The sequence below is a fragment of the Elephas maximus genome, chromosome 15 (assembly GCF_024166365.1).
Source record: "Elephas maximus indicus isolate mEleMax1 chromosome 15, mEleMax1 primary haplotype, whole genome shotgun sequence".
Classification (NCBI taxonomy): domain Eukaryota; kingdom Metazoa; phylum Chordata; class Mammalia; order Proboscidea; family Elephantidae; genus Elephas; species Elephas maximus.
Window position 1 is genome coordinate 22453341 of NC_064833.1, and position 25269 is coordinate 22478609.

At 38.3% G+C, this 25269-nt stretch overlaps 1 protein-coding gene across 2 annotated transcripts in view; it reads right to left on the reverse strand.

Moving 5' to 3' along the window:
* Positions 1-25269, reverse strand: part of COL14A1 (collagen type XIV alpha 1 chain) — a 225567-nt gene that overhangs the window by 140446 nt on the left and 59852 nt on the right. For both annotated transcript variants that reach the window (XM_049853501.1, XM_049853502.1), the window contains exons 6-11: positions 23782-23937; positions 22803-22922; positions 20559-20723; positions 14992-15153; positions 4885-5036; positions 3613-3742 (exon numbers count right to left, since the gene is read on the reverse strand). In XM_049853501.1, the coding sequence (XP_049709458.1) occupies positions 3613-3742; positions 4885-5036; positions 14992-15153; positions 20559-20723; positions 22803-22922; positions 23782-23937 (885 nt within the window). The remainder of the gene's footprint in view (positions 1-3612; positions 3743-4884; positions 5037-14991; positions 15154-20558; positions 20724-22802; positions 22923-23781; positions 23938-25269) is intronic.

Genomic DNA, 25269 nt, shown 5'->3' on the forward strand with positions numbered 1-25269 from the left:
CTGTACACATTTCTGCTGGAATGCCTGTAGCATTTATTGCACTAATTTGCTTGCATGTCCTTAGTTTGCATTCCCCTTAGTAGGGTAAAAAATAATTCCTGAAGGCAATGATTATGTCTAAAATATTTCTGCAAAGCTGGGGTATTAACAAGAGCCTCACAGTTTTAGGCCAGGGATAAATCCAACTACCTACTGAGAATTATTGCATTGTGCCTGGCACTTGTCAAACATTCAATAATGTTAGACATTCTTGGGGATTTTTTACATCGTTGTTCTACCAGTGGCAGACTTTTTAGTCCATATTTATATAGTGCCCATCACATCGTAGGAACTTAATTAATGTTTAAAATGACTGAATAAGTAGGTGATTGTGATATTTTTAAAATTATCTTGTCCCATGATTCATGGACTACCAGAACACACAAATCTGTCTTGAAGGAAGTACAGCCAGAATGCTCCTTAGAAACAAGAACGGTGAGAATTCATCTCACATAACTTTGGACATGTTATCAGGAGAGATCAATTCCTGGAGAGGGACATCATGCTTGGTAAAGTAGTGGGTCAGCAAAAACAAAGAAGACCTTCAATGAGATGGATTGATACAATGGCCACAACAACAAACTAAAGCATAACAATGATTGTGAGGATGGTGCAGGACCAGGGTCTCTGTGAGTCAGAACTGACTTTGGCAGTACCTAACAACAACATGGTTCTCTGTGTGTTGTATTATGTGTATTATCATGATGATGGTTGGGTAAGGAATTACTAATATTCAGAAGTTTGTTTTAATTGTGATGATGCAAATAACAAACAGATATAATTTCCACAAACTGGAATTGTACTGGGCGGGAAGCTACAAAGCTTCTTGATAACTTCTGTACACATATTTTCAAAAAAACCTTTTGTTATAATTGTGATCTTTGTTTTCATTCTTCCAGAAATCTCCTGGGCTTCCTTGATGCCTTCCTCACTACTTAAACCTCTCTTGAACCCCCCCACCTTCTCTTTGCCTCCCTGCTGCTTCACTGGTCCTTGGACCACCATCGCTCCCTTGGCCCTCTGCAACAGTCTCCTAACTGCTCTCACCCTACCCACTCTTGCTATCTTCCACTATGTTCCACAAGGCTGTCCTCATGATCTTTCAAAAATGTAAATCAGTTTCACTGGTTGATTGGTAGTCGCCAGTGAGTTGATTCTGACTCATGGAGACCCCATGTGACACAGCAGAACTGCCCTCATAGGGTCTTCTGGGTTATAATCTTGACAGTAACAAATTTCCAAGTCTTTCTCCCCCAGAGCCACTGGAACCACCAACATTTCAGTTAGCAGCCAAGCACTTAACCATTGCGCCACCAGGGCTTCTTATTGTTGTGGTTGTTGTTAGGTGCCATCAAGTCGTTTCTGACTCATAGCAACCCTATCTATACAGAACAGGATGAAACACTCCCCAGTCCTGTGCCATCCTCACAATCAATCATTACTTTGTTTGAGCCCATTGATGTAGCTACTATATCAATCCATCTCATTGAGGGTCTTCCTCTTTTCACTGACCCTCTATTTGACCAAGCATAATGACCTTCTCCAGGAACTGGTCCCTCCTGACAACATGTCCAAAGTACTTGAGACCAAGTCTCACCATCCTCACTTCTAAGGAGCATTCTTGGCTATACTTCTTCCAAGACAGATTTGTTCCTTATTCTGGCAGTCCATGGTATATACCAATATTCTTTGCCAAAACCATAATTCAGAGGCACAAATTCTTCTTCGGTCTTCCTTATTCATCATAAAGTTTTTATATGCATAAGAGGTGATTGAAAATACCATGGCTTGGGTCAGGCACAGCTTAGTCCTCAAAGTGTCATCTTTGCTTTTTGACACTTTAAAGAGGTCTTTTGCAGTAGACTTGCCCAATGCAATATACCATTTGATTTCTTGAAGGCTGCTTCCATGGGGGTTGATTGTGGATCCAAATAAAATGAAACCCTTGACAACTTTAATCTTTTCTCTGTTTATCATGATGTTGGTTATTGCTCCAGTTGTGAGGATTTTGTTTTCTTTATGTTGAGGTGTAATCCATACTGAAGGCTATAGTCTTTGATCTTCATCAGTAAGTGCTTCAAGTCCTCTTCACATATCGCAGGTTGCTAATGAGTCTTCCTCCAATCCTGATGTCATGTTCTTCTTCACATAGTCCAGCTTCTTAGATCATTTGCTCAGCATACAGACTGAATAGGTGTGGTAAAAGGATACAACCCTGACACACACCTTTCCTGATTTTTAAACCGTGCAGTATCCCCTTGATCTGTTTGAAAAACTGCCTCTTGGTCTATGTGCAGGTACCGCATGAGCACGATTAAGTGTTCTGGAATTCCCTATTCTTTGTAATGTCATCCATAATTTGTTATGATCCATACAGTCGAATGCCTTTGCATAGTCAATAAAACACAGGTAAACATCTTTCTGGCATTCTCTGCTTTCAATCAAGATCCACCTGACATCAGCAACGATATCCCTCGTTCCACGTCCTCTTCTTAAGCAGGCTCCTTAGTCCCACTTAAAATCTTTCAGTGTTTTACCATTATTCTTGAAGATAACAAAATCCTCCACGTGGCCCACCATACCCTGCCTGATATGCCTACATCTCCAACCTCATGTGGCACCACTCTCCCCTTCCCCTTACTCTTCGGAGGGCTAACCAGAGTGGCCTCTTAATTATTCGGGTTTGCCATGCTTCTGCTGCACACGTTGCTTTCTTTACTTGGAAGACTCTTCCTGGGCCACCCCAAACACCCTCACACATGTTCTCTGCCCCTGTTTTATTTCGTTAAATCCCATCCATCATTACACCCTGACAAAATAATGAAAAAACAGCAATAACAACTTCCACTTACCAAATGCTTCCTATGTGCCATGCACTGGATACATAGTGCCTTCCCAGCCCCCCAGCCTCCACATTTCCCAGACTAAGTCAAATTTCCCGCTATGTGCTCTCAAGTCACCACATGGCCTTCACTTCAGAGTACATATTAAAGATTGTAGCTGTAAGCTGCCTGTCCTCACATTACACAATACCATGTTAACTAAAACTCATGCACATTGAAGCAGTGTCCTTGCTGATCTCCATTACCATAGAGCCATGCAAAGAAAGGATTCAGCACCAGTGTGTACAAACTTCAATTACTACGGTATCGTGCAAAGTGAGGACTGCCTGTACTTTTTTTTCTTAATTTGTAATATTCATTTTTTCCAGTTGGTCATGAGGTACCTATAGTTTTATGTCATTGTGTTCGCCATTGATTGTGTGGTAAGCACAGTGCTTGGCTCATAATAGGCCTTCACTAAATATTTGTTTAATAAATAACTGTATTTTGCACCCTTTGCCATAGAGGTTTCTGTCTCCTAAACACACCAGAGTTTTCTAACATCCTTCCCAATATGTAGCACCTTTAAAACACCAACTACAGCATGGACCCAATACTACGTAGAACATGAATTCTCAGAATTTGATTCAGTATGCCTATCAATGCAGCCTACACAGAATTCCAACTCAAGGGAAAGGCCATCCAGGCAATGCTGTGTAAAGGTTGAAGTAGGATAGGATTAAATACATACGTGTAGTTTCAGTTCCACGGAGGCCTTCACTAGCAGTGCGAGAATATATTGCAAAGACTGCTATCTGATATTCAGTTAAAGACATCAAGTTTTTCAGCACCGTGGAAGATACACTACCATCCACTACCACCTGTTTAAAAAAACAGTTCAAAGGATGAGAGCATGGAATATCTCACACACAGAATTGAAATCGAGAAGCAAAAACATCTGGAGCAAGAACCTTTCATTAAATATCTTGTTATTTGTGCCACATCCTCTTTTTCACCATGGCACCATGGAGGTCAACACTCCTTGAATTTCCACATGAAGTGTAGGAATTCAAATTCATCTTTTATGGAATGTGTCAAAAGTCCCTTACTAATTCATATCTAATGGTAACTGTGCCGTTCTGGGCTAATTATTATCTTAGTCACATCCATTTAATCACAGTAGGCTTGTGATATTTTTCCATGGAGCCTTGGGAAGCATTTCAAAGACTTATTAGTCATGACAAGACAGAACCATTGGAATCATTCTGGATTTTTTTTTTTTTAAGTCCAGATGATTTAAAAATCTATGATCTACTTCTCTAACACTTAAAAAAAAAAAACATATCTTGCCATAATACAGGAAAAATTATGAAACACACTGAGGTCAATCAAAGGTTAGGGCAACAAAAGGAAAAGGAGATGTCATCACGTTTTAACATAGTCCCTGTGAATTTCTGTATCAAAGGTAGGATACAAGAGCCATCCAGTCACCTGGCAATAGGTATTCTCACCCAGGTTGGCCAACTCATGAAAAAAGCCATCCACAGCTGCTTTATTATGGCTTCTCCATTATACTGTTCTCCATGAATATCCAGGAAACCCTAAACCCTTGAGGACTAGATTATGTGACCACATAATTTAGAACACACAGACTTCATTAAGGCAAAACCACTCCCAAAGAAGAAAGAATGCATGACTAGCAAAAGGGGGCCCTGGCCAGTTAAAACTCATTAATTTTAAAAAGTAAAAAAAAAAAAAAAAAGGGCAAAACAAGTTATGCTAGAAATGGTGACCTTGATCAATTATGAGGGTATCTGATGGAGAGGTGAGAATCAACAATGTAAACACCCTGTCCATAGAGAAGGAGAACAATATAGACACACAGAAATGTATTTTGGTCAAATAATTTTAAATTTTTGTAGAAAAATATTCTCCTTATGTATAAGTTACTGTCTTGTTCTCAGTACTCTAGAAGACTTGAGAGAATGAAAAGATTTGCTTGAAAAGACTGTCTCCTTATTACCTCGTCTGGTTTTCCACCCCTGGTAGGATAATACACAACTCTGTATTTTTCCACATTTCCTGGGGCATGAGTCCAGTTAACCATAAAGCTTCTGGCAGTGACTTCAGAAGTAATCAACTCTGTAGGTGGCCCAATGGTAGCAAGGGCTGAGGCTAAATTAAAGAAATACATAAAATAAACCTCTTTCCCAAAGTTATTTCTCCAATCTAGGAAATCCCATTAGTCAGAAATAACTATTGATATTTTGCTGCTTCTAAGATTATTAAATCTAGATACGTTGACCCATTACGAGAATAACTTATTCCTAGGTAAGTTATTCATTCCGGCATTTCTTCATTCAAATAGTTCAAATGTTTAAGTGTCTATTAGACACCAGGTACTATGCTAGGTTCTGCAAATACAATCTTAAATAAGACAATCTCTGATCCAAGAAACTTTCTTAAATGAAGACATTGCTATAGTATACTATAATCCAATATTAATTAAGCATGTGTGTATATAAAAGCACTCTTATAAGCTATTTAGAAGTGCATCATTTAGTTCTCAGTAGTTATTATTATTGCCCCCATTTTGTAGGTGAGAAAACCAAGGCACAATAACATTAAGTAGCAGTGCTGAGATTAATGTCCAAGCATATTTTGACATCAGAGCCTGTGTTTTTAAGCATCAGAGGACAGCCTCTGTACTGAAGGCATCAATGCAACAAATGGCCAGTATCTAAAAGTATAAAAAAAGAAGAAAAATGAACACATATTGAATGTCCTCTATGAGCTAGACGCTATATAAGCACTTTGTGTGTGTTGCATACATGAGAAGGCAAATGGCTGCATAAGGATTTGAGAGAGATACAAGTCTGAGATGGAATAAAATGTATGTATATAAAAATTCCCAAAAGACATATGACAAAGGTGCAAAGCAATTCAATGAAAGAAAGATAGCCTTTTCAACAAATGGTGCTGGAGCAAGTGGCCATCCGTAGGCAAAATACGAACCTTGAACTGAACTTCAAATCTTCTATAAATTTAACTTAAAATGGATCATAGGCTTACATGTAAAAGATAAAACTATAAACATTTTTTTAAAAATATTGGAGAAAATCTTCGAGATGTAGGGCCAGGCAAAGAGTTCTCAGATGTGGCACCTAAAACACTACCCATAAAGTAAAAAATAATGATCATTTGGACTTCATGAAAATTTTAAAATTTTGTTCTGCAAAAGACCCTGTTAAGATGCAAAGACAAGCTACAGAGTGGGAGAAAATATTTTCAAACTACATATCCAACAAAGGATTATTATGTGGGATATTAATTAAAAAACTCTCAAAACACAACAGTAAACAAGAAAAATAAGCAAACAATAACAACAAAAAACTCAATTAGAAATGAACATTCCACGAAAGAAGATACACAGATGGCAAATAAGCACATGGAAAGAAGTTAAACTTCATTAAAAAAAAAAAAAAAAAAAACTTCATTAGCCACCAGGAAATGCAAATTCGAACCTCAATGTGATATCGCCACACACCTATAGCTAAAGTACAGTAACAATAATAAACATTGGCAAGGACACATAGAAACTTGATGACTCATACTTTGCTGATGTTAATATCAAACAGTACAGCCAATCTGGAAAATAGTTTGGCAGTTTCTTAAAAAAAAACTAAACACGCAACTATCATATGATCCAACAATTTCGCTCCTGGGCACCATCCCAGAGAAATAAAAATTCATACCAAAACTTGTATACAAATGTTCAATAGCAGATTTCTTCCTAACAGCCCAAACAGGAAACAACCCAGATTTTCTTCATTGGGTGAATGGTTAAACAAACTGTGGTACATCCATACCTAAGAATACTACACAGCCATAAAAAGGAATAACTATTGACACATACAACTTGGATGAATCTCCAGGAAATTACCCTGAAATTAAAAACCAGTCCCAATGGAGAGGCAGGGCCAAGATGGTGGAATAGTCTGACGCTTCCTACAAACCCTCTTACAACAAAGACCAAAAAAAAGACTGAAACAATTATATTTATGACAACCTAGGAGCCCTGAACATCAAAGGCAAAGTTAGAAACGGACTCAGTGGCAGATGGTGGGAGAGTCAATTCAGAAGCGGAGAGGAGTTACCGGACCTCAGTCACCTCAGGCACCATTCCCAGAAGCAGCTGCAGCGGGCTGGTAGTAGCATTCGGCCGCAGATTCCTCAGGGAGAAGCAGCCAGCTGCATAGCCTACTCACACCGCCAGAACCAGAGAAGAAAGGCAGTCTAGGCAAAAGCTAAGTGCTTGCAAACATTTTACTGCACCCCTTGCCCCCAAGCAGGCTTCAGTGGCTGTTGATTTCCCTGGGCCTGAGATAGGCCCAGTTGAGTGCCTGGAGCCATCTTCCCAGCCTTGGAGAAGGAGTAACTTCGCAAATGGAGGAAAAGATAATTTGCCAGCTCCACTAACCTGTTGAGCTCAGGATAGAAGTGGCTCCTGTCTAGGCATAAACCATCTGTGGATTTTGAATACCTTTCCCCTCTGAATGGACCTGTGTGGGCCTATTTCAGGAGAATAGGCCCTTGTTGACAGACTACAACTGTTTCAGCTGTGCAGTGGAGAGGTGGGTGTTTGATGTTTGACACCATTTTGCCTGTTAAACAGGGTCCTCACCTACCCACATCAGGGGCCTAAGGACTGGTGGCTCCACTCAGGTCACCCGGCCACCCGCCAGAGGGGTCCGAAAATAACTGGTACCTCCAAGTCCTTACAACCAAAAACTTTGGGTGTCCACGGTCTGTCTGCAGAACCCACCCACCTGCATGCTATAGGGAACAGGGACATGCTTCCCTCAGAGACACTCGGGGGTCAGTTCTTAATGCCCTGCCTTGTTCAGAGCATGACCCCCTGCTGCAACCAGATACTGGTACCTACACCAATCATCCCTGCCCCTCTAAGACTATAGGACAGAGCCTGTACCACACACTTGATGATCAGCTACCTGGACACCTGAGCTGAATTCATAAAAGAAAAGTGAATGGACTCCTAGACGGATATACCTGATAACAGCTCTAGCCACCTGGGGACAGGACATCAGAGATGCAAAGATGGAAATAATCAAGCTAGCTCACTCAAGCAACCCATTTGGGCATATCAAAACAAAACAAAGAAAGAAGCTAGGATACAGTAAGCAAACATAAAATAAATTAATACAATTAACTTACAGATGCCTCAGAGGCAACAGTCAATATCAAGTCCCATAAAGAAACAGACCATGATTGCCTCAACAAGCTCCCCAAACTAGGAATCAAGGGATCTTCTGGATGAAGGTGACTTCCTGAAATTACCACCTGTAGAATTCAAAGGATTAATATACAGAAGTCTTCAAGACATCAGGAATGAAATTAGGAAGAAGATCAGGCAATAGGCAGAACAAGCCAAGGAACACACAGATAAAGTAGTTGAAGAAATTAAAAAGGTTATTCAAGAACATAATGGAAAACTTAATAAGCTGCAAGAATCCATACAGAGACAGGAATCAGAAATTCAGAAGATTAACAATAAAATTACAGAATAAGACAACTCAATAGAAACTCAGAGAAGCAGAATTGATTCAAGTGGAAGGCAGAATAGGTGAACGGGAATATAAAGCACTTGGCACCAATATATTTGAAGGAAAACCAGATAAAAGAATTTTTAAAAAAATGAAGAAACCTTAATAATCACGTAGGACTCTATCAAGAGAAATAACCTACATGTAATTGGAGTACCAGAACAGGGAAGGATAACAGAAAATACAGAGAGAATTGTTGAAGATTTCTTGGCAGAAAACTTCCCTGATATTGTGAAAGATAAGAAGATATCTATCCAAGATGCTCATCGAACTCCACATAAGGTAGATCTTAAAAGAAAGTCACCAAGACATATTATAACCAAACTTGCCAAAACCAAAGATAAAGAGAGAATTTGAAGAGCAGCTAGGGATAAATGAAAAGTCACCCACAAAGGAGAGTCAGTAAGAATAATCTCCAACTACTTGACAGAAACCATGCAGGCAAGAAGGCAATGGGATGACTTACATAAAGCATTGAAGGAAAAAAATTGCCAGCCAAGAATCACATATCCAGCAGAACTGTCTCTCAAATATGAAGGAGAAATTAGGACATTTCCAGATAAACAGAAGTTTAGGGAATTTGTAAAAACCAAACCAAAACTACAAGAAATACTAAAGAGAGTTCTTTCATTTGAAGATCAATAATATCAGGTATCAACCCAAGACTAGAACACTAGACAGAGCAATCAGATGTCAAACCTGACAGAGAAATCACAAAAGCAAATCAAGACAAAAAATGCTCAAAACAGGGAAACAGCGATGTCATTATGTAAAAGAAGACATTAAAACAATAAAGAGGGACTAAGAAATGCAGTCACAGATCTTTCATATGGAGAGGAAGACAAGGCGATATAAAGAAATAAAAGTTAGGTTTACACTTAGAAAAATAGGGGTAAATATTAAGATAACCACACAGGAGACTAACTACCCTACTCATCAAAATAAAATACAAGGGAAAGATAGAGACTCAGCTGAAACAAAATCAACAACAATGAATAAGAGGAAAAGACAATATATAAAGATAAGCTACTCAGCACAAAAAATTAAGTGGCAAAAAGAAACTGTCAACAACACACAAAAAAAGACGTCAAAATGACAGTGCTAAACTCATACATATCCATAACTACGCTGAATGTAAATGGACTAATTGCACCAATAAAGAGACAGAGAGTAGCAGAATGGATTAAAAAACATGATCTGTCTATATGCTGCCTACAAGAGAGACACCTTAGACTTAGAGACACAAATAAACTAAAACTCAAAGATGGAAAAAATATATCAAGCAAACAACAATCAAAAAAGAGCAGGAGTGGCAATATTAATTTCTGACAAAATAGACTTTAAAGTTAAATTCCAAAGGATAAGGAAGGACACTATATAATGATCAAAGGGACAATATACCAGGAGGATATAACCATATTAAATATTTATGTACCCAATGACAGGACTGCAAGATACATAAAACAAACTCTATCAGCATTGAAAAGTGAGACAGACAGCTCCACAATAATAGTAGGAGGCTTCAACACACCACTTTCAGTGAAGGACAGGACATCCAGAAAGAAGCTCAATAAGACATGGAAGATCTAAATGCCACAATCAGCCAACTTGACCTTACAGACACATACGGAATACTCTAATCAACAGCAGTCAAGTATACCTTCTTTTCTAGTGCACATGAAACATTCTCTAGAATAGATCACATATTAGGTCATAAAGTAAGCCTTAGCAGAATCCAAAACGCTGAAATATTACAAAGCATCTTCTCTGACCATAAAGCCACCAAAGTAGAAATCAATAACAGAAAAAGCAGGGAAAAGAAATCAAACACTTGGAAACTGAATAATACCCTGCTCAAAAAAGACTGGGTTATAGAAGACATTAAGGATGGAATAAAGAAATTCAGAGAATCCAATGAGAATGAAAACACTTCCTATCAGAACCTTTGGGACACAGCAAAAGCGGTGCTCGGGGGTCAATTTATATCAATAAATGCACACATACAAAAAGAAGAAAGGGCCAAAATCAAAGAATTATCCCTATAACTTGAACAAATAGGAAGAGAACAACAAAAGAAACCCTCAGGCACCAGAAGAAAACAAATAATAAAAACTAGAGCAGAATTTTTTTTTTTTTTATTTTAGAGCAGAATTAAATGAAACAGAAAAATACTTGAAAGAATTAACAAGACCAAAAACTGGTTCTTTGAAAAAATCAACAAAATTGATAAACCATTGCCCAAACTGACAAAAGAAAAACAGGAGAGGAAGCAAATAACCCAAATAAGAAATGAGATGGGCGATATTACAACAGTCCCAGCTAAAATTAAAAGAATCGTATCAGATTACTATGAAAAATTGTAGTCTAATTGTACTCTATAAGAAATGAATGAATTCCTAGAAACACACCACCTACCTAAACTAACACAAACAGAAGTAGAACAACTAAATAGACCCATAACAAAAGAAGAAATTGAAAAGGTAATCGAAAAACTACCAACAAAAAAAAGCCCTGGCCCTGATGGCTTCACTGCAGAGTTCTACGAAACTTTCAGAGAAGAGTTAACACCACCACTACTAAAGGTATTTCAGAGCACAGAAAAGGATGGAATGCTCCCAAACTCATTCTATGACGCCACCATATCCCTAATACCAAACCAGGTAAAGACACCACAAAAAAAGAAAATTATAGACTTATATCCCTCATGAACTTAGATGCAAATATCCACAACAAAATTCTAGCCAATAGAATTCAACAACATATCAAAAAAAAAAAAAAATTCACCATTGCCATGTGAGATTCATACCAGGTATGCAGGGATTGTTCAACATTAGAAAAACAATTAATGTAATCCATCATATAAACAAAACAAAAGAATCACATGATTTTATCAATTGATGCAGAAAAGGCATTCGACAAAGTTCAATACCCGTTCATGATAAAAACTCAGCAAAATAGGAACAGAAGGAAAATCCCTCAACACAATAAAGGGCATTTATACAAAGCCAATAATAGCCAACATCATTCTAAATGGAGAGGGTCTGAAAGCATTCCCCTTGAGATTGGGAACCAGACAAGTATGCCCTTTATCACCACTCTTTATTCAACATTGTGCTGGAGGTCCTAGCCAGAGCAATTAGGCTAGATAAAGAAATAAAGGGCATCCAGATCGGCAAGGAAGAAGTCAAAGTATCTCTATTTGCAGATGACATGATCGTATACATAGAAAACCCTAAGGAATCCTCAAGAAAACTACTGAAACTAATAGAAGAGTTCAGCAGAGATTCAGGACACAAGATAAACATACAAAAATCAGTTGGATTTCTCTATACCAACAAAAAGACCACTGAAGAGGAAATCACCAAATCAACACCATTTACAGAAGCCCCCAAGAAGATAAAACACTTAGGAATATATCTTACCAGAGATGTAAAAGACTTATACAAAGAAAACTACAAAACAGTTCTGCAAGAAACCAAAAGAGACCTACAGAAGTGGAAAAACATACCTTGCTCCTGAATAGGAAGAGTTAACATTGTAAAAATGTCTCTTCTACCAAAGAGATAGATACAATGAAATTCTGATGCAAATTCCAAAGACATTTTTTAATGAGATGGAGAAACAAATCACCAACTTCATATGGAAGGGAAAGAGGCCCCAGATAAGTAAAGCATTACTGAAAAAGAACAAAGTGGGAGGCCTCACTCTACCTGATTTTAGAACCTATTATACCGCCACAGTAGTCAAACAGCCTGGTACTGATACAACAACAGATACATAAACCAACAGAACAGAACTGAGAATCCAGACATAAACCCATCCACATATGAGCAGCTGATATTTGACGAAGGCCCCAAATCAGTTAAATGGGGAAAAGGCAGTCTTTTTAACAAATGGTACTGGCATAACTGGATATCCATCTGCAAAAAAAAAAAAAAAAAAAATGAAACAAGACCCATACCTCACACAATGTACAAAAACAAATTCAAAATGGATCAAAGACCTAAATATAAAATCTAAAACGATAAAGATCATGGAAGAAAAAATAGAAACAATGTTAGGAGCCCTAATACATGGCATAAAGAGCACATAAAACATTACTAACAATGCAGAAGAAAAACTAGATAACTGGCAGCTCCTAAAAATCAAACACCTATGCTCATCCAAAGACTTCAGCAAAAGAGTAAAAAGATTACTTACAGATCGGGGAAAAGTTTTTAGCTAAGACATTTCCAATCAGCACCTGATCTCTAAAATCTCCATGATACTGCAAAAACTCAACTACAAAAAGACAAATAACCCAATTAAAAAATGGGCAAAAGATATGAACAGATACTTCACTAAAGAAGATATTCAGGTAGATAACATACGTGAGGAAATGCTCACAATCATTAGCCATTAGAGAAATGCAAATCAAAACTACAATAAGATTCCATCTCACTCCAACAAGGCTGGCATTAATCCAAAAAAACACAAAATAATAAATGTTGGAGAGGTTGTGGAGAGACTAGAACACATATACACTGGTGGTAGGAATGTAAAATGGTACAACCACTTTGGAAATCAGTTTGGCGCTTCCTTAAAAAGCTAGAAATAGAACTACCATACGATCCAGCAATCTCACTCATTACAGTATATCCTAGAGAAATAAGAGCCTTTACAGAAACAGATATATGCACACCCATTTTCATTACAGCACTGTTTACAATAGCAAAAGATGGAAGCAACCAAGGTGCCCATCAACAGATGAATGAATAAATTGTGGTATATTCACACAATGGAATACTACACATTGATAAAGAACAGCGAGGAATCTGTGAAACATTTCATAACAGGGAGGAATCTGGAAGGCACTACGCTGAGTGAAATTAGTCAGTTGCAAAAGGACAAATATTGTAAAGACCATTATTATAAGATCTCAAGAAATAGTTTAAACAGAGAAGAATATATTCTTTGATGGTTACAAGAGGGGGGAGGGAGGGTGGGTGGGAGAGGGGTATTCACTAATTAGATAGTAGATAAGAACTACTTTAGGTGAAGGGAAAGACAACACACAGTACAGGGGAGGTCAGCACAACTGGACTAAACAAAAAAAGCAAAGAAGTTTCCTGAGTAAACTGAATGCTTCGATGGCAGGCATTGCAGGGGCGGGGGTTTGGGGTCCATGGTTTCTAGGAACATCTAAGTCAATTGGCATAATAAAATCTATTAAGAAAACACTCTGCATCCCACTTCGGAGAGTGGCATCTGGGGTCTTAAACACTAGCAAGCAGCCATCTAAGATGCATCAATTGGTCTCAATCCACCTGGAGCAAAGGACAATGAAGATTACCAAAGGTAATTATGAGCCCAAGAGACAGAAAGGGCCACATAAAACAGAGTCTACATCATGCTGAGACCAGAAGAACTAGATGGTGGCCGGCTACAACTGATGACTGCCCTGACAGGGAACACAACAGAGAACCCCTGAGGGAGCAGGAGAGCAGTGGGATGCAGAACCCAAATTCTCGTAAATAGACCAGACTTAATAGTCTGACTGCGACTAGAAGGACCCCAATGGTCATGGCCCCCAGACCTTCTGTTAGCCCACGATAGGAACCATACCCAAAGCTAACTCTTCAGGCAGGGATTGGACTGGACAATGGGATAGAAAATGATACTGGTGAAGAATGAACTTCTTGGATCAAGTAAACACATGAGATTATGTTGGCATCTCCTTTCTGGAGGGGAGATGAGAGGGCAAAGGGGGTCAGGAGCTGGAGGAATGGACATGAAAAGAGAGAGTGGAGGGAAGGAGTATGCTGTCTCATTAGGGGGAGAGCAATTAGGAGTATATAAATTTTTGTATGAGAGACTGATTTGTAAACTTTCACTTAAAGCACAATAAAAATTAAAAAAAAAAAGCTAGTCCCAATAGATTACATATTGTGGTTCCATGTACGCAACATTTTTGAAATGAAGGAATGATAGAAATGGAGGACAGATTAATGGTTATCAGGGGTTAGGGAGAGAAGAGGGTAGAAGGAATGTGTGTGTGGCGTATAGCTATAAAGGGCAACACAAGAGATACTAGTCTTGGTGGAAATGTAAATGTATCTTGAGTGTATCAATTCAATATCCTGTTTGTGACTGTACTACAGTTTTTCAATATGCTGCCATCTGGGGAATCAAAGTATACAGCATATCTCTCTATATTATTTCTTACCTGTGTATGTGACTCTCAATTATCTCAATATTAAAAGATTAAAAAAAAAAAAAAGCATGATGCTCTAAATGTACCACCACAGAGAAAATCACCTAGTAGCTAATGGATCCCTCTCACCCTGCAAAGCCTGCACATACACTCCCTTTTGTACAGTAAGGAATCAGGTCTCAGGGGAATAAAAGACTCCACTCAGAAAGCCAACATGAAAAACACCAAGACATTTCTTAGTCCACAACAGACTTTGCGCAGCGTAATATCACCTTCCCTCCACAAAACCACCGCTCTCTGTTATTGGCTTTACCTTTGATTTCCTTGTCCTGTTCTTCTACTCTGGAGCAGACAGTCCTGGTCAGGGTCTCCACAACACTGTTCATCAGGTCAAATTCCGCAACGTTGTACACATGAGTGCTGTCGGGTTCGGAGGCAATCTGCTGCAGCTCCTTCACGTCCGCGTTCTTCACCCCTTGCATTGGGGACAAGAGGAAGGATCCCGTGACATTCATGCCCCATTTGAAGCAGTACTTGCAGTGGGCCAGACCTGAGCCCGCCGGCCTCCAGTGCAAGTAAAGCATCTGCTACTTTAAAGAGGCAAGTGCATCTGGGGTAATTTTGTAAAAATCACCTTCAAAATCATTTTAGAAGGATTACATCTTAATTTTTGTTGACTCCTTGACTCCTGACTTGCATAAATATTGCAGAAGCAATAGTTATTATTAAACCAGTAATCTAAACTATCAAAGCTTTGGGTTTAAATTTCTATAAAGTTTATTTAAACTGAGACACACCTAGGAAAAAATATATAAAATTTAGATTTATTTAAACCTAGATAGTCCTAGAAAAAAAATCATATATATGGAGTTTTGGTGGCACAGTGGTTAAGCACTTGGCTGCTAACCAAAAGGTCGGAAGTTCAAAACTACCGCTCCTTGGAAACCCTCTGGGACAGTTCTACTCTGTCCTATAGGGTCACTATAAGTTGGAATCAACTTGATGGCAATGGGTTTTTTGTTTTTTTTTTTTTTGGTTTGACAGATATATATGTGTGTGTATATCCGTACATACATATATATATACGTACGTGTATATATATATTTTTTATATATATATATATATATACACATACACACACACAAGCAGTCCCTGAGTTACGAATATCTGACTCACAAACAACCCAGAGTTACAAATCTGTAACATTAAAATTCGAGGTACATACAATGGTTCATAATAACAAACGGGTGATACTTTGCAATGCTTATCAAAACATTATTATTACTGTATTATTAGGTTAAAGAGTGTATCTAGAAGCTTTTCTTTAATGTTTTTTATGCATAGCAAGGTACACTATATATTATGTACTAAGACAACTGACTAACTGATGTTAGATACAAGCCATACCTAACTGTTCCAACACATGTACAAATTCAACTTAAAGACTTAGGAACAGAACTCATTTGTAATCCAGGGACTGCCTGTGTGTATGTATGTGCGTATTTACTTAAATTGAGATACTAGTAGAAAAAAAATATGTATATACACACACACACACAGTAAAACATGTAAAAGCTGGAAGCTGTGTAAAGCAGAAACTTGTCTGAAAAGGAAAACTCAAATATTTTCTACTAATAGAAAGGACAGAAAAGTGATAAGACTTCACCCTGACAAAGGCAGAAAACTTGCAAGAGACCCAGAAAAACAAGGCAGTCCTGTTGAGTTCCAGCTCTCACAGATTTCATTGTATGTGTATATATGTGTGTGTGTATAATTCTACTTAAATAGAAATACTCCCAGAATAAAAATTATATAATACATATTACATAATATATACATGGAAACTCTGGTGGTGTAGTGGTTAAGAGCTACAGTTGCTAACCCAAAGGCTGGCAGTTCGAATCCACTAGGCGCTCCTTGGAAACTCTACGGGGCAGTTCTCTGTCCTTTAGGGCCGCTGTGAGTCAGAATTGACTTGACGGCAGTGGGTTATATACATATATATAAGCCAGCATTAAATCAAATAGAAAGCTTAGGAAAATAATTCTTAAATACTCAAATACTATTTGTCATTTAGTAACCGCTACAGTTTCGCTAAATGCAAACATGCAAGCTCTTTGGTTCTTCCACAATATTACTGAATTCCACTATAAGTCAAGCCGAATGCTGGCTGTTTGGGATACAGCAGGAAATAAGACAGAAAAGCTTCTACCCTCACGCCACTTCCAGTCTGTTAGCTGTGGAAGCTAAGACCTAGAGTGTGCTTGCCATGTTACAAGCACTGGAGTAAGTGTTCTATGGATATTTAGCATATTTATTATTGTTGTTGTTTTCCCTATTTTACAGATGAGAAAACTGCTGCACAGAAAGGTTAACTTGCCCGAGGACACAGTAAGTTTGTAGCCGGGATTCCACCCGGGCAATCTAGATCCAAAGTCCTATGCTCTTAACCATTACATCACACTGCACCTCAGAAGACAGACAGTACAGTGAGGGAATATTCACAGAGAAATGAGAGACAAAAAAGGGAGGCACAGGGATGTGGGGTTACTAGCAAGAGGGTAGATTTCTCTTGCCTGGGCTTCAGCAAACAAGGAGGATTTCTTTAGTAAACCCCCGTCATTTCAATTACCTCACGGTGTTAAAAGAGGAACTACTGAAGCAAGGAAGAGAGATTACCTGGGGCAACATGAATTACTCCTTAGTTGCCTGACTGCTGATTAATTAATCTTCCAACCTTCAACATATTGAGTAACAAAACATTAGCTGTCTCTAAGCTATGTGGCTATAACAAACTGTTGATTTCCAGAGAAAGAGTCCCGTCACATCTGGATGAAGTCACTTAATGTTTTGTTTAAAAACCTTATCTATCCATTATTAGCAAGACCAGAAAATGGAGGGAAAAAAGAAAAAAAAATTTTTTTTTTAAGAAAATGGAGAGTAAACATAAATTAATCCACCATTAGCTTAAGTCTTCTGTAGGGATTTCCTTTGTTGGACAAAGAAATAGGAAAAAAAGTTTGTGATCTTTCTTGCCTGAAGGACTTCTACAATAGCTTATAAAGCGCACACTTTCATCTGTGTCCACAATGACAATATAACATTGAATGCGTGCTGAAGCAGTGAACTTAGTGCCAACAATACTTCTTATGGTATTCAGTTAAAACCAACGATAAGTTTGGATTCACATAAGAATATTCTAAGAAAGATAGTCCCAAATCTGCCTTTCTCTCCTCCCTGGACAAATAAAATAATTTGACAGTTACTGCACTGCACGGCAGAGCCCTGGCGGCGCATTGGTTAAGAGCTCGGCTGCTAACCAAAAAGGTCGGCAGTTTGAATCTACCAGCCATTCCCTGGAAACCCTATGAGGCAGTAATATTCTGTCCTACAAGGTCGCTATGAGTCAGAATCAACTCGATGGCAACAGGTTTGGTTTTTTGGTTTGTACTGCATGCAAAAGCAAGGAAATGGTCATCACGACTTTGAGGGAATTTGTTTTGTAAGGACTGTGTCTTGCTCAGCTTTGTGCCCAAGCACCCCACCCAAGGCCTGGCGCGAAGCAAATAATCGAATGCTTCTTAAATGAAACATTCCATAAGCCACATTTTGAGTAGCAAACCTAGGAGTGAGTCAGAGGAATTTTTATTTATTTATTTTTTCTCACTGATGGCTCTGAGAGATGTACTGTTAAACTCGAAGGCAACAAATGTGAAGGACAAGCAAATCTGAATCAACTTCTAGGGCAAACCTGACATTTGTCTTTGCAACTGAAGCTGCCATATGATTTAAACAGTTTATCCCAGTGGTGTGCTGATTAATGTTTAACAATCAGCTTTCTGCCTGATTTGCAGTGTATGCCAATTCATGTGGTATAAATACCGCCACTGTGGCTGATTTCATACCACCAATCTGAGGTCACAGAATGTGAATTTGGGAAGACAGACACACAATCACAACTGGTTCGTGTTAACTAGCATACTGTCAAGATACAACACCCATCCATACTCCCCTCACACATACATACTAAATAGTAAGACTGTAATTAACCAAAACCAAAGCCAGAACATAATACATTCTTAAACTTTCCCCCTAAATTTCTTTTGTTCTTTCTCCCGTGAATAGGCAATGTAGCTTTCACTAGTAGTATTTTAAAATGGCTTTTCCTATAGAAAAATGCACTTCTTTTATTTGTATCTTTCATAAGTATTTAGACTTTTAATACTAAGTTTTATATGGCAGTCTTAGAAATCCTCTACTCACACCACATTTATCAATAACCATTTTATTGTACACTTATTAAATGTCAAGGACCAGATAGGTGCTGGGATGAAAAGACAAAGAAGACATAACCTTGCTCTCCAGGAATTCACTATCTAAAGATGCTGCCCAAAACACCCATTGCCATCAAGTTGATTCTGACACATTGCACCTCGTAGGACAGGGTAGAACTGCCCCATAGGGTTTCCAAGGTTGTAATCTTAATGGAAACAGACCGCCACATCTTTCTCCTGTGGGGTGGCTGGTTTTTCAAACTGCTGTAGCAGCAGAGCACTTAACCACTGCACCACCAGGACTCCTTCCAAAGATGCTACAGGGATAAGGAAAAGAAAAGGGAGGGAAGAACCCAGTGTCTCTCTATAGCCACCTCTTCCTGCTTCTGCAACTGTTCTCAGACAGTACCTGGCTAGATACTAGTAGGAAAACGGTTCTGAGAAAATGGTTAATTAGAAAAAATAAAAGGTATGAATATGGAAACTATTTAGGATCTTTCTCTAAAGGGGAGAAAAACTTGAACAATATACACAGAAGAGATAGTCCAATGGGTTTACCAGTATTTCTCAACCCTGGACTGTGAAAATCATCTGGGTTCATGTTTAAAGTACAGATTCACAGGCTTCTAGTCTCTGGGTATTTCAATTAATGGACTAAAACAGGATCCTGGCATCTGTATTTTCTATACTGACACCTGGTATGCCTCCCCTAACTGGTATATAAGTACAGGGTGAAGCACCCTCGTCCGATAGAGTTTACAGAAAGAAGATTGCACCATATTCCTGATAAATGAAAGGGGAGCTAAATGTGTTTTAATTAGAGTAAAGGTTGATAACAAACAGGATAATCAAATATGTAAAACATAATGAAATGGGCCATTCATAATAACCAATTTTAAATGTCTTCAGAGCCCCGTTGAAGAATTTGCTGTGGCATTTTTATCTACATTTGAGTGTCTGCTTGGGAATCAGGTTTTCTTCCTGCTTATCAAGCTTGTCAGCCTTTAGTAAATAGAAGACCTTCCTACTGCCAAAGAAAATGTAAACATTTTAATCAAGTGCAAAGCTGCATCATCTGAATAATTTGCAGTTATTCTGAATATATGCCATATATATCCATCCTTCTCCAAAGGAATGATACCTTCTAAAGGGTTGGTCTCAAAGAAAATACTAGGCATATCTAGAACTTTGTGTTTTCTTTAAATAGCTGCAAGACATCAATGCCTTAAACACAGTTAGTTGGTTTCTCTTTACACTACCAGAGAATAGACAGTTATAAAGTGGTACTAAAGAGAGAGTTCTGACTCAAAAATGCAACAAAACATGTACCTAATTTTTGCAAGCCAGTTCAGGCTTTTCACAACTTTTTACATACGACATTTCACCTACAGATCCTTACACTACAGAATGCATGACACTTACCCTCATTTCCAACTTAAAGGTAAGGACACTGGACCCAGATCCCAGTTCTGACTGATGGCAGAACTATGGCCATGAGATGCCCAAGTCTCCCAGTTTTCAGCGAAGTACTCTTGGCATTACATACTATTTTAAGTGGTTGAGCGTTTACGCTGATCGTTGAGACAGGACCATATATTATACATACCTATGGCAAACAGTTCTACACCAGACTCACGCAGGTTTCTCGATGGGGGAATAATATCATCTTGGGATTTTCCATCAGTGATTAATATGCCAATTTTGGATACACCAGGCCTTGCTCCTGCTTCTGGTTTAAAGCTATTTTCAAAAATGTAGTTCAAGGCAAGACCTGAGGGTGAAAAAGGAAAAATTAACACAAGCGAAACTTCTCTAATAAAAGCCTTCCAATTCTACAAGAATGTAACCACAGATGAGTTACTTACTGAAAAGGAGCTTTTATTAGATGTGAACCTTCATTTCTATGACTTATTTTTTGACAGATCCGTTGGAAAACTAATGTTCACCAGAATAGAAGTAATCAAAATAATTGAATGCTACATCATTTCAGAAAGTAGCATTTTTATAAACAATAGATAAGTGGTAACTTTGGTGAAGGGTAAGACAGTACATGATACTGGGGAAACCAGCACAACTTGTCCAGGGCAAGGTCATGGAAGCTCCACAGACTCATCCAAACTCCCTGAGGGACCGAATTACTGGGCGGAGGGCAGTGGGGTCCATGGTCTCAGGGAATATCTAGCTCAACCAGTATAACATAATTTATAAAGAAAATGTTCTACATTCTATTTTGGTGAGTAGCGTCTGGGGTCTTAAAAGCTTATGAGCAGCCATCTAGTCTACTCTGCTGGTCTCACCTGTCTGGAGCAAGGGAGAATGAGGAAAACTAATGACACAAGGGATAAGATTAGTCCAAAGACTATTGGACCACAATTATTACAGCCTCCACCAGACTGAGTCCAGCACAACTAGATGGTGCCCAGCTACCACCACCAACTGCTCTAACACGGATCACAACAGAGGGTCCCAGACAGAACTGGAGCAAAATGTAGAACAAAATTCCAACTCACACACACAAAAAAAAAAAACCGACTAGACTTACTGGTTTGACAGAGACTGGAGAAACACCGAGATTATGGCTCCCAGAAACCCTTTTATCTCAGTAATGAAGTCACTCCCGAGGCCTTCAGCCAAAGATTTGACAGGCTTATATAACAAAATGAGACTAAATGGGCACACCAGCCCAGGGGCAAGGACTAGAAGGCTGGAGGGGACAGGAAAGCTGGTAATAGGGAACCCAAGGTTGAGAAGGGGAGAAGGCTGACACGTCATAGGGTTGGCAACCAGTGTCACAAAACAATATGTGTACTAATTGTTTAATGAGAAGCTGGTTTGTTCTGTAAACCTTCATCTAAAGTACAATAAAGACATAAAAAAAAGAAAGTAGTATTAAAAAAAAAAAAAACACTGAATCCATGGTCACTGACATTAGAAGAGCTTGCATACAAGAATATCTACACCTTAATAATTTAGGATAAAGCTAGAATACTCACATAGAAGTGACTGTCCCAAAATATCGTCACAATGTTATCAGTTATGTTCATGATGAGCCAAAGAACCAAAAATTCTCTCCCTCTTTTTTTAGGTGTAGTGGGGGAAAATCTAAAATGACAAACTCCTGCCTTTTGAGCGTGACACTTTCCTCACAGGAAAAATAAGAAATGCTACAATATTGTTAAAGGAATTGTGCTTAATATTCTTTTTTCTGTATTAATTCAGAATTCTATTATTTTATGCCTCCAATTAGCAAAGCAACTCTCAGGTTTTCAGTGGTTTCTTCAAAAGGCAATGAGAACATCAACATTGTTTAAGCTGAGCATCTGTTCTGTATGTGCCTTTGGAAGGAAATAGCATTTACTGAGTTGAAAACCCGTGCACACTCCTTGTGGTTGTACCCTGAATAGATATAATCTACATGTTCTTATACTGCTCTTGTTCAGCAAAAATACTGGTGAGCCAAAGATCCCCAGACATTCTCATCATAAATACAGATTGCAGAATAATGGCAAAGAAAAGCCCCTCTTTTGAAAATAAGATAAAAATTTGTTTTCATTTAAATGACAGGATAGCTAGAGAAGGAAGAGAGGCGAGAAGAAAAGATAATGAACTTGAAAATGTCAGCCTCAGGGACTGCTCAGTGTTATTCCAGCCTTGCCAAGCCCTTCCTGGGACATCAGAGTGCGGAAGAGTGAGATGTCCGAGTTTGGACTCTTTTAAAGGGTTCATCTGTGAATCGTAGGCACTAGTTTGGTTGAAAAATACACTAACTCTCACAGAGCTGCAGATTGAGATAACAAAACTAGTCTTCAGCAAGATAGGTTGCTAAGCCTGTGAACTGAACAAAACATACCTGTTAGTGTGTTTCCTCCCTTGTACGGTAGGTTTCGAACAGCTTCGATCACCTCATCCTTTGTGCTAAAGGCATTCAAGTGCCATTCTATTCTGGGGTCCCCACTGTACTGTGCAAGGCCTGAAAAAGAAAGGTGAGAAATTCCATCCAGCAATAATCGTTACTTAGAGATTGAACGGACTACTCGGGGAACTAGACTGATGAAGCTCATATCCTTGGCAACGTTTTTCTTTCTCTGTCTGGCCACATACTTCCTAAAGAAAATTCCTGAAATCATTTTTTTTTTTTTTGAGGAAATAAATAAATAAATCCAGATATTTCATTTACACGTACAGTCTTTTTTATGCTAAATACCTAATTGGGTGCTCATTTCTAAATAACTAGAAAATATATAGCCCCTATTCCCACATATGTCCAAACTAAACTCCCCTTCAATTGATATCAGGAATTTTCCTTCATGGCTATTTAAAAGTTAAACTATAAGATTTTGTTATAATAAAGTGAATATGTTGCTTAAAGATTTACAACTCTCTCTTTTGCTTTTTTGCATTTATCTTGGCTAGAATTAATTTGGCAAAGATAATTTTTGTACTCTGAAACTATTTCCAATTTTCATAGTTCGGCATTTCACTGGGTTCAGCTGTTTCCTTTAAATAAAAGGAAAATTGTATAGGATAAATTCTTAAGCCCATTATAACTTTAAAAGTTTATTACTATTATTACTATCAGGCAAGGAGCTTTTTCCTTTTCAGAATATTAAAATTAGTTGAACAACTCATTGGATTACAGTGTCAAAGTAAAAAATTAGAAGAAAGAAGTATTTATTTATCCACAGATGTGCTTTTGGGAACATCAGCACAATTGATCTTGTAATTATAAAAGTTATTTGTAAAGACTTTTTGAAATAAGAAATTCTTAAGAAGCTTCCAAGCTCTTTTACACGACAGCTGATTGCTGCTGTTAATAATAGAAGAAATACCAATTCGTGTCTTCTCTGAGCCCACATTAAATGCTGTGACCAGGTTTTCCAAGAACAGCCGAACCAGTCTGAAGTTGAATCTTCCAATACTCCATGAACCATCAACCAGGATTACAATATCAGCAATAGCTGGAGTTTTGCAGACGAATTTCACTTCTGCAGAGTACAAACCAGAAAAGCACATGTTACTCTTTGAATTCTTAAAAAGGTGAGTCTATTCTAATGCCCTGCAGATAACTGAGTGCTAAGAATACAATAAAGTTCTCATTGAAGCAGTCATACTTTCACAACTCTCTCCTTAAATGCATTTTCATGGGGAGAAAAGTGTAGTAACGGTTGGCAATAGAGCCAGCGTTCTGGAAACAGTTAGCAAAATACTGGCAGATTCACACCACCCTCCCAACTCAAGCCTTCTGCATTTTTTAGAAAGTAGTGTCTGTGCAAAATCCTCCAGCTTCGGGCTTTAGCCTGTACGACCTTTCCAGGAAGGTCCTAGCAAACCAGTGCGGGCCAGTCAGTGGCGATAGAAAGATACCAGTAACCAGCGAGGTGCTCTCATATTCTGGTAAGTATAAACCAAACCAAACCCAGTGCCATCGAGTCGATTCCGAGTCATAGTGACCCTATAGGACAGAGCAGAACTGCACCATAGAGTTTCTGAGGAGCGCCCTGGCAGATTCGAACTGCCGACCCTTTGGTTAGCAGCTGTAGCACTTAACCACAAAGCCACCAGGGTTTCCCTGGTAAGTATACGTGACAGGAAGTAATAGGAAAAGAGGAATACAGGCTTCCTGAATTCAAGGAAAAGTCAGGTCCAGGCAGTTAACCTAAGAAAGGTCCGTAAATTTTCTTGCTAAAGTAGGAAGGATTTCTGGTTGAAAAAAATTGGAAAAGGACACAAGAGTTTATCCAGATTGAAACTCTTTTGCATATATGTCTATGTGATAATAGAATTTTGTCCTTAAAAATCATTTTTGGAAAAATTTAGAAATTGATAAGGGATGCTGGAATAACATGGTGAAAATCATTATTGTCACTGAATATTTCTGAAATGTCAAATGCTTTGTTACATATAGATTGATCACAATAAAAAATAAATTAAAAAAAATGTTGCTAGTCCGAATTGAGATGTGCTATAAGTGTCTTTTTTTATAAGTGTCTGTCAGAATCGATTCGACAGCACTGGGTTTTTGGGTTTTTTTTTTATGCGTTAAATATACACCAGGCTTCAAAGACTTGGTTTGAAAAAATATATAAAATATTTCATTAATGGTTTTATATTGATTTTATATTTATTATATAATATTCTGTATATGTTGAGTTAATAAAATACATTCTTAAAATTTTAAAAGTCATTTGTGTAACTGATTTTTTAAAAGGCTGACTTAGGTCTCAGTATAAGGATCCATGAAAGGATGCCCAGTGGCTGCAGTGATACTGTCCTTACCCTCAGAAAGGTCCCCACCCTGCAGTTTAATGCTAGAGAAG